The sequence below is a fragment of the Mustela erminea genome, chromosome 3 (assembly GCF_009829155.1).
Source record: "Mustela erminea isolate mMusErm1 chromosome 3, mMusErm1.Pri, whole genome shotgun sequence".
NCBI classification, from domain to species: Eukaryota; Metazoa; Chordata; class Mammalia; order Carnivora; family Mustelidae; genus Mustela; species Mustela erminea.
In genome coordinates this window covers 3,074,494-3,085,953 of record NC_045616.1, presented here as the reverse complement: position 1 = coordinate 3,085,953, position 11,460 = coordinate 3,074,494, and the positions used below count along the sequence as shown (strand labels likewise).

The following is an 11,460-nucleotide window of genomic DNA, read 5'->3' as shown; positions in this document are numbered from 1 at the left end:
AAAGAAGGGAATCATAAAATATCAGAACCAAGACAAATAAAATAGAGAATGAAGAATAGAGAACATCAGGGAAGAACCAGCTCCTAAGATATCATCCTGTCCACCCCTGCTTGGTGTGCCTGGGAGCACGATCCAGGGAGGGTAGGGGACTGCAGTGAGAACAACTTCAGTCCTCACCAATAGCCAGCCCCAGCCCCACAGAGTCTGAAGAGCCCTCTCTGACAGAAGTAGCCTGAGCCTGGGCTAGTCCTAGCTTTGTATTTGGCATTCCTTGGGGAGAGGAGAAGCCATGCTCCTTGGACTTACTGTGCATGGTCCCCTAGGAGTCCCTGTTTGTTCTGCAGGGAGGATTGGCGCGGGGACTCCCCCAGGGGTTGGCCATACTCTAAAGCAGGCTGTGTGTGGGTAGATGCGACTCTGCTGTTCCCTGAAATAAAGTCGCCTCAAAGTAGGTCAGTGCATGCTCTATTCCTGGTTCTCCTGAGGGCTGCGGCCACAGAGACTCACTTGAAGAATGATGGAACTGGTCAGCTGTTGGGGCTTGTGGATTCAGATGAACCAGGGCTACGAGCTCCTCCAGCAGTTCTTCAAATGCCTGCTTTCCACGCGGTCCATCTGCTCAGTTTGTACAAGACAAGGGGTTTTGATCTCCAGAGACACAAGAAAGACCCTGAAGTCATCCGAACACAGAACGTTTCTACCCTATCTGGTTGTTCAAAAACACTGCTTAGATGCTGTGCCTTAGCTAGTTTTCTGGTTCTATTCCTGAGACGACCTTGACCCTACTTGACCCAGTCCTGGAGGGATAACATCAGGGACCTGCTTCAGCTTTAGCGCACAATGCCAGGAGATGCAAAGGAGCAGGGCACCCGGACAAGCGGGGACACCCTTGTGCCGCCTTTTCTGTAAACCCAGGAAGGCTCAGTTCCCGGTTCCTGCTCCCTCCAGCACCAAACCCTAGAAATATTTATTGTGCCCTCTACTTCTGCGCATGCGCTCTGACCTACCACACTTGCAAGGCGGTGACTGCGCTTGCGCAGCTGCTGGCCCGCTCTTAAAGGGGCAGACGCACAGTTGGCGGCCTTGGCTCTGGTGCTCCAGCCCTCGGGTCCCGCCTGAACCGGGCGGAGTTTGAGGCTCTCCCGCAGGCATCCGCTCCTGCGCACTCCTCGCCAGCCGGCAGCGGGCTGTCCTTCCCTGCGCAGGCAGCGACTACATCTGCGCGCCCTGCGCTGGGGCGTCCCTGGTGGGTGGCAGGTGTTTGTGCGGAGGGGCGGCTGCGGGGATGAGGGCACAGTGCTGTGTGACGGCTCCAGCTCACAATGACAGAGCTGAAGGGCGGCCTGTGTGGGGCGGAGACAGGGCTTCCAGGGCACCGCGGGCCTAGAGCGTGTTCGGGGCAGGGCGGGGGCGCCCTGGCCGCTGGAGCGGCCGGTGCACTTGGGATTCCAGAGGTCGGGTCTGCTGCGGCCCGCCCGTGCCCACCCGGAGGCCAGGGGTCAGTCCTCGTTGGCCCCACGGGACTGCGGGGCGCAGGGAGGGGTGCCTGGGCGGGGGACTGATAGTGCGGTGGCCATGCCAAGACCATGATCTGGACGAGGTGGGGTGGGACAGTCGGGTGGCCGCTCCAGGACCGTGACCTAGGTCGGGATGTGACGGTGGGGTGGACGCGCCAAGACCATGACCTAGACCAGGGTTAGGTGAGCTCGACCCGTGCTTCGTGGGAGAGCCTCAGGAGGAGACCCGTGGGGTGGGCTGGGGCAGAACCTCATCAGGACCCAGGTTCAGAGTGCAGATCCCCTAAGGAGGCGAGGGCAGGAAGGCTGTAGGAGAGAGCCTTACCAGAATAGGAACTCAGCTGGGGTCGGGGTGGGCTTGATCCTGACCCTGACCCAGGAGGGAAGGGACAGTGGTCTAAGTGGACCTCAGCTGGGGTCAGGGTCAGGGTGGGGTTGGTCCTAATCCTGACCCAGAATGGGGGGGACAGTTGTCTAAATGGAAAGCCTTCCCGAGGGGGAGAAGTAATGAAAAGCTCAGATCAGGTGACTGTCTTTGTTTAGATAGAAGTGATGGCCACTTTTCTTGGATGCAGTGAATCCGCAGTGAAGATCAGAGGCCTGGGCCAGGGAGAGTGGGAAAATGAAAGTTTGGGGTCTCTGAGGCCAGGCCTGTCCACAAGGTTGTAGAGGTTGTTCACTGCACAAGGCAGTGGCTGAGGAGTGAGGGTAAGGGTCTGCACGCCGGCCTACGCTGTGGTTCCTGAGCTGTGCAAGTGTCCTGGTGCTGGCCTCCCTCAGCCAAGGACAGGAGGCCTTCCTCCAGGTCCCAGATGGGCACCCATCCAGCTGGTGTGAGGGACATATGAGCTCAGAGGATCCTGTGTCAAAGTCACACCATGGCAGGATATGGGTGTTAACTCTGTGCCAGCACATGTGTGCCAGTGCTGGGGAAACAGCCCAAGTCACAGGGGCAAGAAAACCTCTGATCTCTCTGCAGGTCTCTTAGTGCAAGGGAGCCATGGACAGCGACAGGGAGTCAGCAGACCCCAGCACCCAGAGCTGTCCTGTGCCGCCCATGTTCCACAGCTCTGTAGGGAAGCTGCACCAGCTGCTGGGCAAGGGAGAGTATACGCTCCTGAAAGACGTCCCCACATTTGAGAGTGACTTCATACAGGTGAAGGGCCATCCCCCTCCTCCCCAATTCATGGTCCGGTCCCCCACTCCTCCCTGATTCACGGTCTGGTCCCACTTCTCCCTGATTCATGGTTCCCCCTTCCTGTTCTCCCCGATGCATGTATGTGCCCCCTTCTCCCTGTTCTCTGATTCATGAATGCTCCCCCTCTTCCTCCCTTTCCTTCTTTTCTTCCCATGACAATACTGTAGACCTATTATGTTCTGAGTGTGTAATGATATCTTGAGTGACTTTGCAGGTGGGTAGAGGAAAGTAACTGGTTTTTTTTGTTCGTTTGTTTTTTTCACTACATGATTTTTCCAGCCTGTTTTATCCAGTGTCACCCTTTGCCATACGTGATGCCCTTATTGTCAGGCAGGTGTTGTCCTGTGTATGTCCTTACTAAACACTTAATAACTCTTGGAGATCAGTCTGGCCGTGGGTTTGACAGGTGAACTTGTGCCATGAGGTCCTGCTGGTTGGGCTGTTTGCCATTGCTTTCCCTCCCTCAGGATGTTCTGTAGGAACTCAGGGTTCCAGGTCCTGCAATCATGTGTATGTGGTTCTCTAAAGGGTCCAGCTCAGTCTGGTGTCCATCCCCTGTGAGCCTCACAACAATCTACTTATGTTGGCAGCACGAAGAACCCCTTGTCCTGAGAGGCAGACTGAGCCCTAGGGAGTGATGTGACTTTCCAGGTCATCAGGCTTTCAGCTCAGGGAGTTTCTGGTCTACACAGCTTTCAGGATGGCTGTTGGCTGTGGCATCCGGTATGTCCCGGCCATGCAGCATGAGCAACTACACGTGTAGGGGTGAGGCAGGGAAGAGGGTGCAAGGATATAGGTGCCACCTGACCCAGAGCTCCGTGACCGCTCAGCTATCACTCTTGCTCAGCCTTGGCTCTTCCTTGGAGTCCCCTGAAAACCCTCGAGGACCCCGATGCCGGGTCCCTTCCCCAGGATTTGGGTGCCGTGACTGGGCGGTCTGGGCCATGGAGCCCCTGGCTACCCAAAATATGAGGGCGGGATTCCAGCCAGTGAATGCACCCAGACTCAAGACATGGACTGTCCTGCTCGCTCAACCCTCATTGAGTAAGTGATGACATTTGTTCTCCTTAGCTCTAAATTCTTCCTGAGTTTGCTAAGAACTTGGATGTTTACTTAGGTAACCACGGCCTGATTTCCTGCCCTTTGACTAGTAGTGTGTGTGTATGTGTGTGTTTTCTCAGTCATCCCCATGGCGTTCTCAGTAGCAGGGTTTCCCAGCCCAGATCATGTGTTGCACTTGACTGTCCCACCTTTAATCCCTTTATGTTTTAGGGTTTCTTGCCTTGGTATTTTTGAGTTGGAAAGCTGTTCTTGGTCTTAATACAATGTCTGTTTTGCATGAGCCCGGTTGTCCGCATGGTGCACGGCTGGAGCCCGGTCTGCTGAGTTTCAGCCAAACACCGAGAGCTGCGGTAGCCTCTTCTCTGAGGAGTGGGGCCGAGGAAGACAGGAGAGAATGCACGGCCAAGCCATGTTCTTCCAACACCACTAGGTCAACAGACGGGGAGAGGTGATCGACGTGCACAACACCGTGAACATGGTGACGATTGGCGTGGCCTACACTGGCCAGCACCTGCCAGGGCCCGATGTCATGCTGCTGGCTCAGCCGGCCACACATTGTGTGGCCAGTGCCAGTGATGACTCCGATACCCAGAGAACGGACTTCAAGGCAGCAGAGAGCTTGGAACTGACCAGGCGAGTACAGGAGTTTGAGTCCCTCTGTGTGGGATATGTGCAGAGTGGGTACGCCCACCACTGCTTGACCTGCAGCCACATCAGAATCAGAGGAGGCAATATTTGGCTCAAGGCCAGGAGGACAGTTGGGGGTACATGGCAGCATCCCTTGCATGGCAGAGTGGGGAGTAGGGGGGTCCTAGTAGGTGGTCAGGAGTTGGCCTGGTGTCCTATGAGGCCTGGAAGGCGAAGGGCTAGCTACAAATTACGGCGGCATGTCTCAGGAATGTGGCTCTGGCAGGAGGGCTGAGCTGGGTGAGCAGGATTTGGCAGATCCTTTAGGAAATAATAGATTCTGACAGGACCGGAAGACTGCCTCCCTGTTCCTTCCCCTTTGTCTCAGCCTAATCCCCCACTTCTTTGCTGCCCAACAGGCTGCTTCCTTTGAAGTTTGTGAAGTTATCCATCTATAATCACGACAAAAAGCAATTCCAGCTAAAGCTTGCCACAGGCCGCTCTTTCTACCTGCAGCTGTGTCCTCCTTCCAATTCGAAGGAAGATGTGTTTGCCTGCTGGGAGGACCTGGTGGGCCTACTGAGGCCCCCCATGGAGGCGTACAGCGGGACCCAGGCCCAGCCTGCGGGTGACATGGTCTCCATACCCGGGCTGGAGGCGGAGGACAGGAGGAGCCCATCTGTAAGCCTTTGTGTGGACTCTGGGTGGTGAGGCCAGGGTGACTTAGAAGAGCAGTGAGGGCCCTTCCAGGCAGCTCTCTGAGACTCCCCGTGAGAAAGCACTGCCTTCAGAAGAGCTCAGGCCCCATTAGGCACCATGCGTAGACCTTGCCTCACTGGAAAGGTCCCAGTACTTGTGAACACCTGTGGCCCCTCACATGCCGGCTCCTCTGATGTCATGGCTGATGTTGCAGTGCCCCCAACAGCACCTTCTCTGTCCAGTCCACCCTGGACGAGTTGCTACCACAATCCAGGCCGGTGCATGTGTCACGGGACACTGGCAAGCGTGTGGCAGTCCTTCCTTAGCTGGAGCCGCATATGGAGCTCTGTTCGTGAGCAGCATAGCAGGTGTGCACAGCTTGTGCTCTGTATGAGAGTGTACACTGAGCACAGCTTGGCCAGCAGTCTCCCCACCACCCACCCCAGAATCTGTTGTGCAGAAATGCTAAGACCAGTGTGTCAAACGGCCCTCTGAGGGTGCCCTCTGAATGCGGGAGTACCCTCCCGGCAGCACAACTGTGTCTGCACAGAACTCGAGTGACCCTCATGGAGGTGCTAGGAGGCCTCCCCGTGGCAGGGCCTCCTTGCTTGAATGGCCTTCCTACATGGCCTTCCTGTACCGCCTTCCTGTGCCACAGCCTCCCTGTGGGCACAGCCCCCCTGCCCTCATGGCCTCCCAGTGCTCCTGCCTCCCTGCATGCACCAGACTTGAGGACCTCACAGGTTCTCCCAGTTACAGCCCTGCAGTAGCTTAGCTTAGGTGACCATCCCTCCTCCCCTCACTGTCTTCTCCACTTTCCTGTTTCTTCTCTCAACACAGGCCATGGAGCTCCACGGACAAGGGGATCAAGATCAGGTCAACGGCAGCAGCCTTTCTGTGCTCAGCGATGTGTCCCTGGCCGCCTCCCTGGCCTACACGGGTGGAGAAGGAAACCGAGCACAGGCCTCGTACTGTCTGCGCAGGAACACGCCGTCTGTCCTTAGCCCAGCCCCTCCAAGGATGGGTCGCAGGGTGGCCCCGGGGGCAGCAGGAACTCTGCAGGCTAGCATGAAGGGGGCCACAGTTGGCGGCACAGACAGCAGGCCTGTTGGCAACACTGTGGACAGTTCGGACGCAGGACCCTCCATCTGGGCCAATCCCGATGAAGGCAGCACAAGCAAACCAGATGGACACCAGAGACTCTCGCCGGTTCAGGCCAAAGCCCCAAGGACGAGTAAGGACAAGGAGAGAATGCCCACCGAAAGGCTTTACCTTCTTAGCAGAATATGGGAAAACACATCATTCCTGAAGTCACAGGGAACCCCATGGGGAGACAAAAGGGAGAATCAGGGCAGCCTCAAGGAGCGAGGGTGTGGTTCCCTGCTGCAGGAGTACATAAGCCTCAGCCTCACCCAGAAAGGGTCCAGGTGGGTGGACTGACTTCCCTTACCTCCTGCTTAGAGTGTTTCCGTTTTCAGAGGAGGGGAGCACTATCTTCACCCCCCACCCTGAGGACCATGCCCTCCAGTAGAAGGGGTTGCACACTGTTTCACTCACCCTTTACACTTACTGCAGACCGTTGCACCTGCTGAACCCTGGGTGACACAGGCAATGAGCAGGGCAGACAGAAAGGGGTGGTATGAGCATGATAGGGTTGGGCTCTGAGGACAGGGACATGCTTGGCCCCTCAGGAAGGAAGCTGAAAGGCATGCTTCTTACCTGGTCGATGCCATCCTGTGTGCATACACCTGATCCTCACAACCAGAAGCAGTACTGCTATTGAGCTTGGTGCAGAGGAAGGAGCTGGGGGCTCTGAGGCCAGGAGTGATTTGGACAAAGATACACTCAGAGGTTACTGTACAGTGTCTTTCTTGCAGCTGACCTGTGTTTTTCCTCAGCACTTGGGGGTGATTCTGATCACTCATTTCAAAGACAGAAAGGCGTACTCTTAAAAAAAAAAAATTGAGACTTCTCGAAAAATTGGCAAACAATTGTACAGTTTCCATAGATTTCTTCTCCAGCCCCCTCTCATAGTAAATTGTCAGATACATAATAGTGACTCAGATAAACACTTGGATTGCAGTGGCATTTTGTTTCCAGGATCCCACACTGCATTTACTGGTTATTTCTTTGCAAAAACCTAGTTTCCCCTAGTTGTTTGCCCCCCCCATTTTTAACGTTCATAAGTAGATTTTGTCTGTACCCATTATGCTTGTGGTATTTCCCTAATGAATTTGTTTCCCTGATTCACTCTGTCTGTATTAATTAGAATCCACTGTTAGGAAGCAGTATGCTTTCTCCCTCATTTATGTGTTTATTCCATTATTTATTTATGACATGGATATTTATTCTCTGGGTTATAATCAACTTTTCTTTTTGTGCTGTGGTTATTCTAACTAAGATCAGTGCAGACTCCTTTATGTTGTTTCCCGAGTTCCTTCAACAAGCCCCATCTTTTCTTTTAGCATTTCTGGCATATCCAGATGTTCAAAAGTCATATTTTCCCCATCCCAGCTCTGTAATCAACTGCTTCCCCAGGAAGTCCCAGCTCTTTTTATTGGAAAATGTCATTTATGTAACTAAATGTTGTCACTACATGGTACTTGTTATGACTAGGTTTGTTCTGTCTTGTTTTGCAGGTTATCTCAAACACTGAGGAGGAGCTTGTCTAGGACAAGGTCAGGTAGGGTGCCATAATCCAGGGTTGGTTTCCTTGTCCCAGCCCATCTTGTGCAGCTTCGTCTGGTCTCCGAGGCAACACACGTGAGCCATTCATAGAACTCAAGGATATCAACTAGTATGGATCTCAGATGTCAACACCGTTCACCCACCCACTTCAAAATAGGGAAACATAATTTTCTCAAAGTGGGTCAATTTATTCCTTTCTTGAAACAATTAAATGCCTAGTACATGCACTGTGATAATACCTGGTATATATAAACAGTGAGGCAGAGTGGGGGTACATGCCCAGATGCAGTCTCACAGTGTGGAGACTGCTGGGGGAGTTCAGGACTCTCACAACTCAGGGTCATTGGACAGGAGATGAAGGGGGCAGGATCTGCTCAGGTAGTCATGGGACACGACCTACAAAGATGTAGGGCATGAAGGAGGGACTTGTCCACACCTGTGCTTAGAATGGCCACTGCCTGAGTACGTATGGGAAAACTGGAATCAGAGAAACCCATTGGGACTCTGGCCACATAGGGGAGAGACAGATGACAAAAGCCCTGAACAATAGGCACATAGAGGGGACATGAGCATAGACCCCAGAGAACATGGGAAGGATTAGATGAGTGAGGGATAATCAAGAATATGAAATGACACATTTTCTCCTGGGCACGGAGATGGTAGTGCTGTTCCTACACGTGGGGGGCATAAAGAAGGATGAGAAAATGCAGAATTAAGTGACTTAGCCTTTGTATTTCAAGGTGTTCTAGTTTGATAGGACAGTATCTGATCATTCATCATTTTCTTTTAAGATTTATGTATTTGTTTTAGAGAGAGCAATCAGGGAAGGGCAGAGAGACAGGGAGAGAGAGAACCCTAAGCAGATTCCCCACTGAGCATGGAGCCTGACGGTTCTCTGATCTCATGACCCTGAGAGTAGGACCTGAGCTAAAACCAAGAGTTGGATTCTCAACCAGCAGAACCACTCAGATACCAGATGAACTCCTGATTCATTATTTTTTAAGTAAACATTGACTTTGTGCCTACTGGCACTATGTGTCCGTTTCTTTGCTCTGGACAGGGTAGGGTGAGTGGGGTGTGCAGCCTGGTGAACCAAAGCCATAGGGAGTGTGCAGTCTTTATAGGGAGATGAGTTGTGTTAAGGGTAGAAAGACTGCAGCTTGGGGCAGAATATGAGCGATACTTTTCCAGTACCACAGCTTACAGGAAAAGAGGGAACATCCCAGAGACAGTCTCTAGTCGAGTTTGGCTGCAATGCAGCATGGCCGGGAAGGAGATGGTAAGATTGTGAAATGGGTGGGTCCATATTGCCACACCAGTCAAATACCACACTTAGAAGTTTGTACTGGTTTGGGGGCCTTTTGGTTTTGTTTTTGTTTGTGTGGGTTTTTGTTTGTTTGTTTGTTTTGTTTTTCGTTTTTGGCAACAAGTGATATGATCAGTAGGCTTTTGAACCAGAATCCATGAGTGAATTAAGTGAGGTTCAAAATTAAGAATCTCTTTCTTTCTTCATTGTCTGTGGGATACCTTCATGGTGTACCATCCTTACTCATTTCCAGAATCCTGAAGTTGAGCTCTCCATATGGTTTTCTGTTGAGACCTTCAAGCTCTCTCTAATGCACAGACTGCATTACGAGTGTCTGAAAGTTGAAGTTTCAGTGAAACAGGCTCTTTCTAATAAATGATAAAGCCCACAGTAGGTCAGGTAGGAGCAGAGAGGAGGTGGGTAGTGGAGGAGGCTCTCATGCTGTCAGCAGAGTGTGCTGAGGACATCACTGGTACCCTAGCATTTGTGACCAGGGAGGACATCTATAGCCATAAAAGACCATTACAAGAGACTGGTCATGGGTAGCAAGCTACTTCTGGAGAGCTTCCTTTTTGCATTGAATAAGAGGAGTTGTCATGCAGTCAGCAGAGTGTGCTGAGGAAATCACCAGTACCTTAGCATCTGTGGCCAAAGAGGCCATCTATAGCTGTGGAAGACCCATTACAAAAGACTGGGCATGGGGAGCAAGCTACTTCCGGAGAGCTTCCTTTTTGCGTTGAATAAATAAGACTTGCCTTTTCACAATAAAACACTATTGTTTCTTTCATTTACATGTTCCATGAAAATGACCTCAGAAAATTTTGTGACATCAGGTAAGCTGTAGCCTGAGACCCTAGCTTCCTTCTCAGCTCTGCTCACACCTTTGCTCAACGGAGCCAATGGGAGTGGTGCCTCTTGCCTTAAGCCCTGTCTGCCTTTGGTTCCTTGGGCTGTCCTCAAAGTCACATTCTCTTGGCTCAGAGGCACTCCATTTCTCCATCCTCTTTCCCTTCCCTCTGAAGGTCAACTACCAGAGATGTTACATCCATTAGATTAAGGAGGGATGGGACTTGTGTCCACTCAGGATATTCATGGGCCGGGGAGGAAGAGAACAGCTACATCTTTCAGTAAGAAGAAGAAAAACGACCATCTGGAGTGAGCAATTTCACATCCAGGTCAATACCCTGAGGAAACTCCTACTTGTGTTGCAGAAGAAAACTGAGAATTCTGGAACAAAGCACAGGAAATAGATCCCATGTTCATCAAATGAAGAATTGATAAGTTAGGGTATATATGTACAGGGGGTTACTGCACCATATGGGCAGCTATGCACATTGGCAAGGATGAATGGCACTGTGGAATTAAAAAAACAAGTCAAAAATGAGAATTTCATTTACAGAATGGCTTGAAAATGATAGAAAATGAGATATGACTGCATATTTGGTTGTTTCTCTTGAGAAAGTTATCTCTGTGGTGCAAAAGAGGCATCCTGGGAAATATACATGAGAGACCTAACAATGATGGAAATTGTCTGGTCTCGTAAATAAGGTTTTGGATAGACAAATACTTAATTTTCATATTTTAACATTTCTGAAAGGATGATCCCTAGGTGACATTTGTTATCATTGCCTTAGAAATAAATGATTTATTTTAGCAGCTTTGGTTTTCATGTAGTTACAAAAGTAATATGTGTCAAAAATTAGACTGAAGGATAACTTTTTTTTTTTTTTTTGCCTTTTGATTTTTTTATTACTCAAAACTGCTTCATTTTTTTATTTAGCTTTCTGACTCTGTGCTTGTGCCTTCAAAACTTTCACAACGATTTTCTGCTCCTCGATAAGGAAAGCACGCTTGATCCTGTCACGAACACACTTGGCACACATGGAACCACCATAGGCCCTGCTGACATGTTTTTTCGTTTTAGACAACCTCATAAGCACTTTAGGCCTCACAGCATGAACTCCTCGAAGTCGGCCTGGGCACACGCCACATGCAGATTTTGGTGCTTTCCCAACCTTCTTGGTATAAAGGTAAACGATTCTATTACCTGGGGTTCGGGACAGCCTAGTTTTATTAGAGGCTGTATTGTAGGACAGCCTACGACGGTAGGTCAAACGCCGGACCATTCTGAATGCCTACGGAAGCCGTCCCCGGAAGAGCTGAAGGATAACTTTTAATGAGTATGGAATACAAATCAGTAACAAATCATTGTATTAGTTGGCAACATTTTTTCTTTGTTATGATGTATAAAATAATATCTTTGGAACTGATAGTATTATCCTTCAAGTGAAATACTGATTTTTGCTTTAATCTATACATGTATGATATATATATATATATATACACACACACACACACACACA

The 11,460-nt window shown here is 50.8% G+C and overlaps 2 protein-coding genes across 7 annotated transcripts; one reads left to right on the top strand and one right to left on the bottom strand.

Annotated features, from left to right (window-relative positions):
* Positions 1 to 1,082: 1,082 nt before the first annotated feature.
* Positions 1,083 to 8,639, top strand: LOC116585814 (protein FAM71C-like). Of its 6 annotated transcripts, none has more exons than XM_032335053.1 (6): positions 1,083 to 1,236; positions 2,497 to 2,673; positions 4,208 to 4,410; positions 4,824 to 5,085; positions 5,944 to 6,530; positions 7,743 to 8,639. In XM_032335053.1, the coding sequence occupies exons 2-6, from the start codon at positions 2,518 to 2,520 to the stop codon at positions 7,798 to 7,800; spliced, it is 1,266 nt and encodes a 421-aa protein (XP_032190944.1). In that variant the 5' UTR covers positions 1,083 to 1,236; positions 2,497 to 2,517; the 3' UTR covers positions 7,801 to 8,639. The 6 variants fall into 6 exon arrangements, with proteins under 6 accessions (XP_032190944.1, XP_032190947.1, XP_032190941.1 ...); XM_032335056.1 differs by having other exon boundaries at positions 1,084 to 1,246; positions 5,944 to 6,337; XM_032335050.1 differs by having other exon boundaries at positions 1,084 to 1,246.
* A 2,174-nt stretch (positions 8,640 to 10,813) lies between these two features.
* LOC116585813 (60S ribosomal protein L34-like) lies at positions 10,814 to 11,255 on the bottom strand. The gene has a single exon (XM_032335049.1). The coding sequence runs from the start codon at positions 11,221 to 11,223 to the stop codon at positions 10,870 to 10,872; it is 354 nt and encodes a 117-aa protein (XP_032190940.1). The 5' UTR covers positions 11,224 to 11,255; the 3' UTR covers positions 10,814 to 10,869.
* Between the last annotated feature and the right edge of the window lie 205 nt (positions 11,256 to 11,460).

Coding starts and splice junctions, on each gene's coding strand:
- LOC116585814 (XM_032335053.1), top strand. CDS start 2,518: ATGGACAGCGACAGGGAGTCAGCAGACCCCAGCACCCAGAGCTGTCCT. Junction 4,411..4,823: donor GAGAGCTTGGAACTGACCAG/GCGAGTACAGGA, acceptor GCTGCCCAACAG/GCTGCTTCCTTTGAAGTTTG. Junction 6,531..7,742: donor CTCACCCAGAAAGGGTCCAG/GTGGGTGGACTG, acceptor CTTGTTTTGCAG/GTTATCTCAAACACTGAGGA.
- LOC116585813 (XM_032335049.1), bottom strand. CDS start 11,223: ATGGTCCGGCGTTTGACCTACCGTCGTAGGCTGTCCTACAATACAGCC.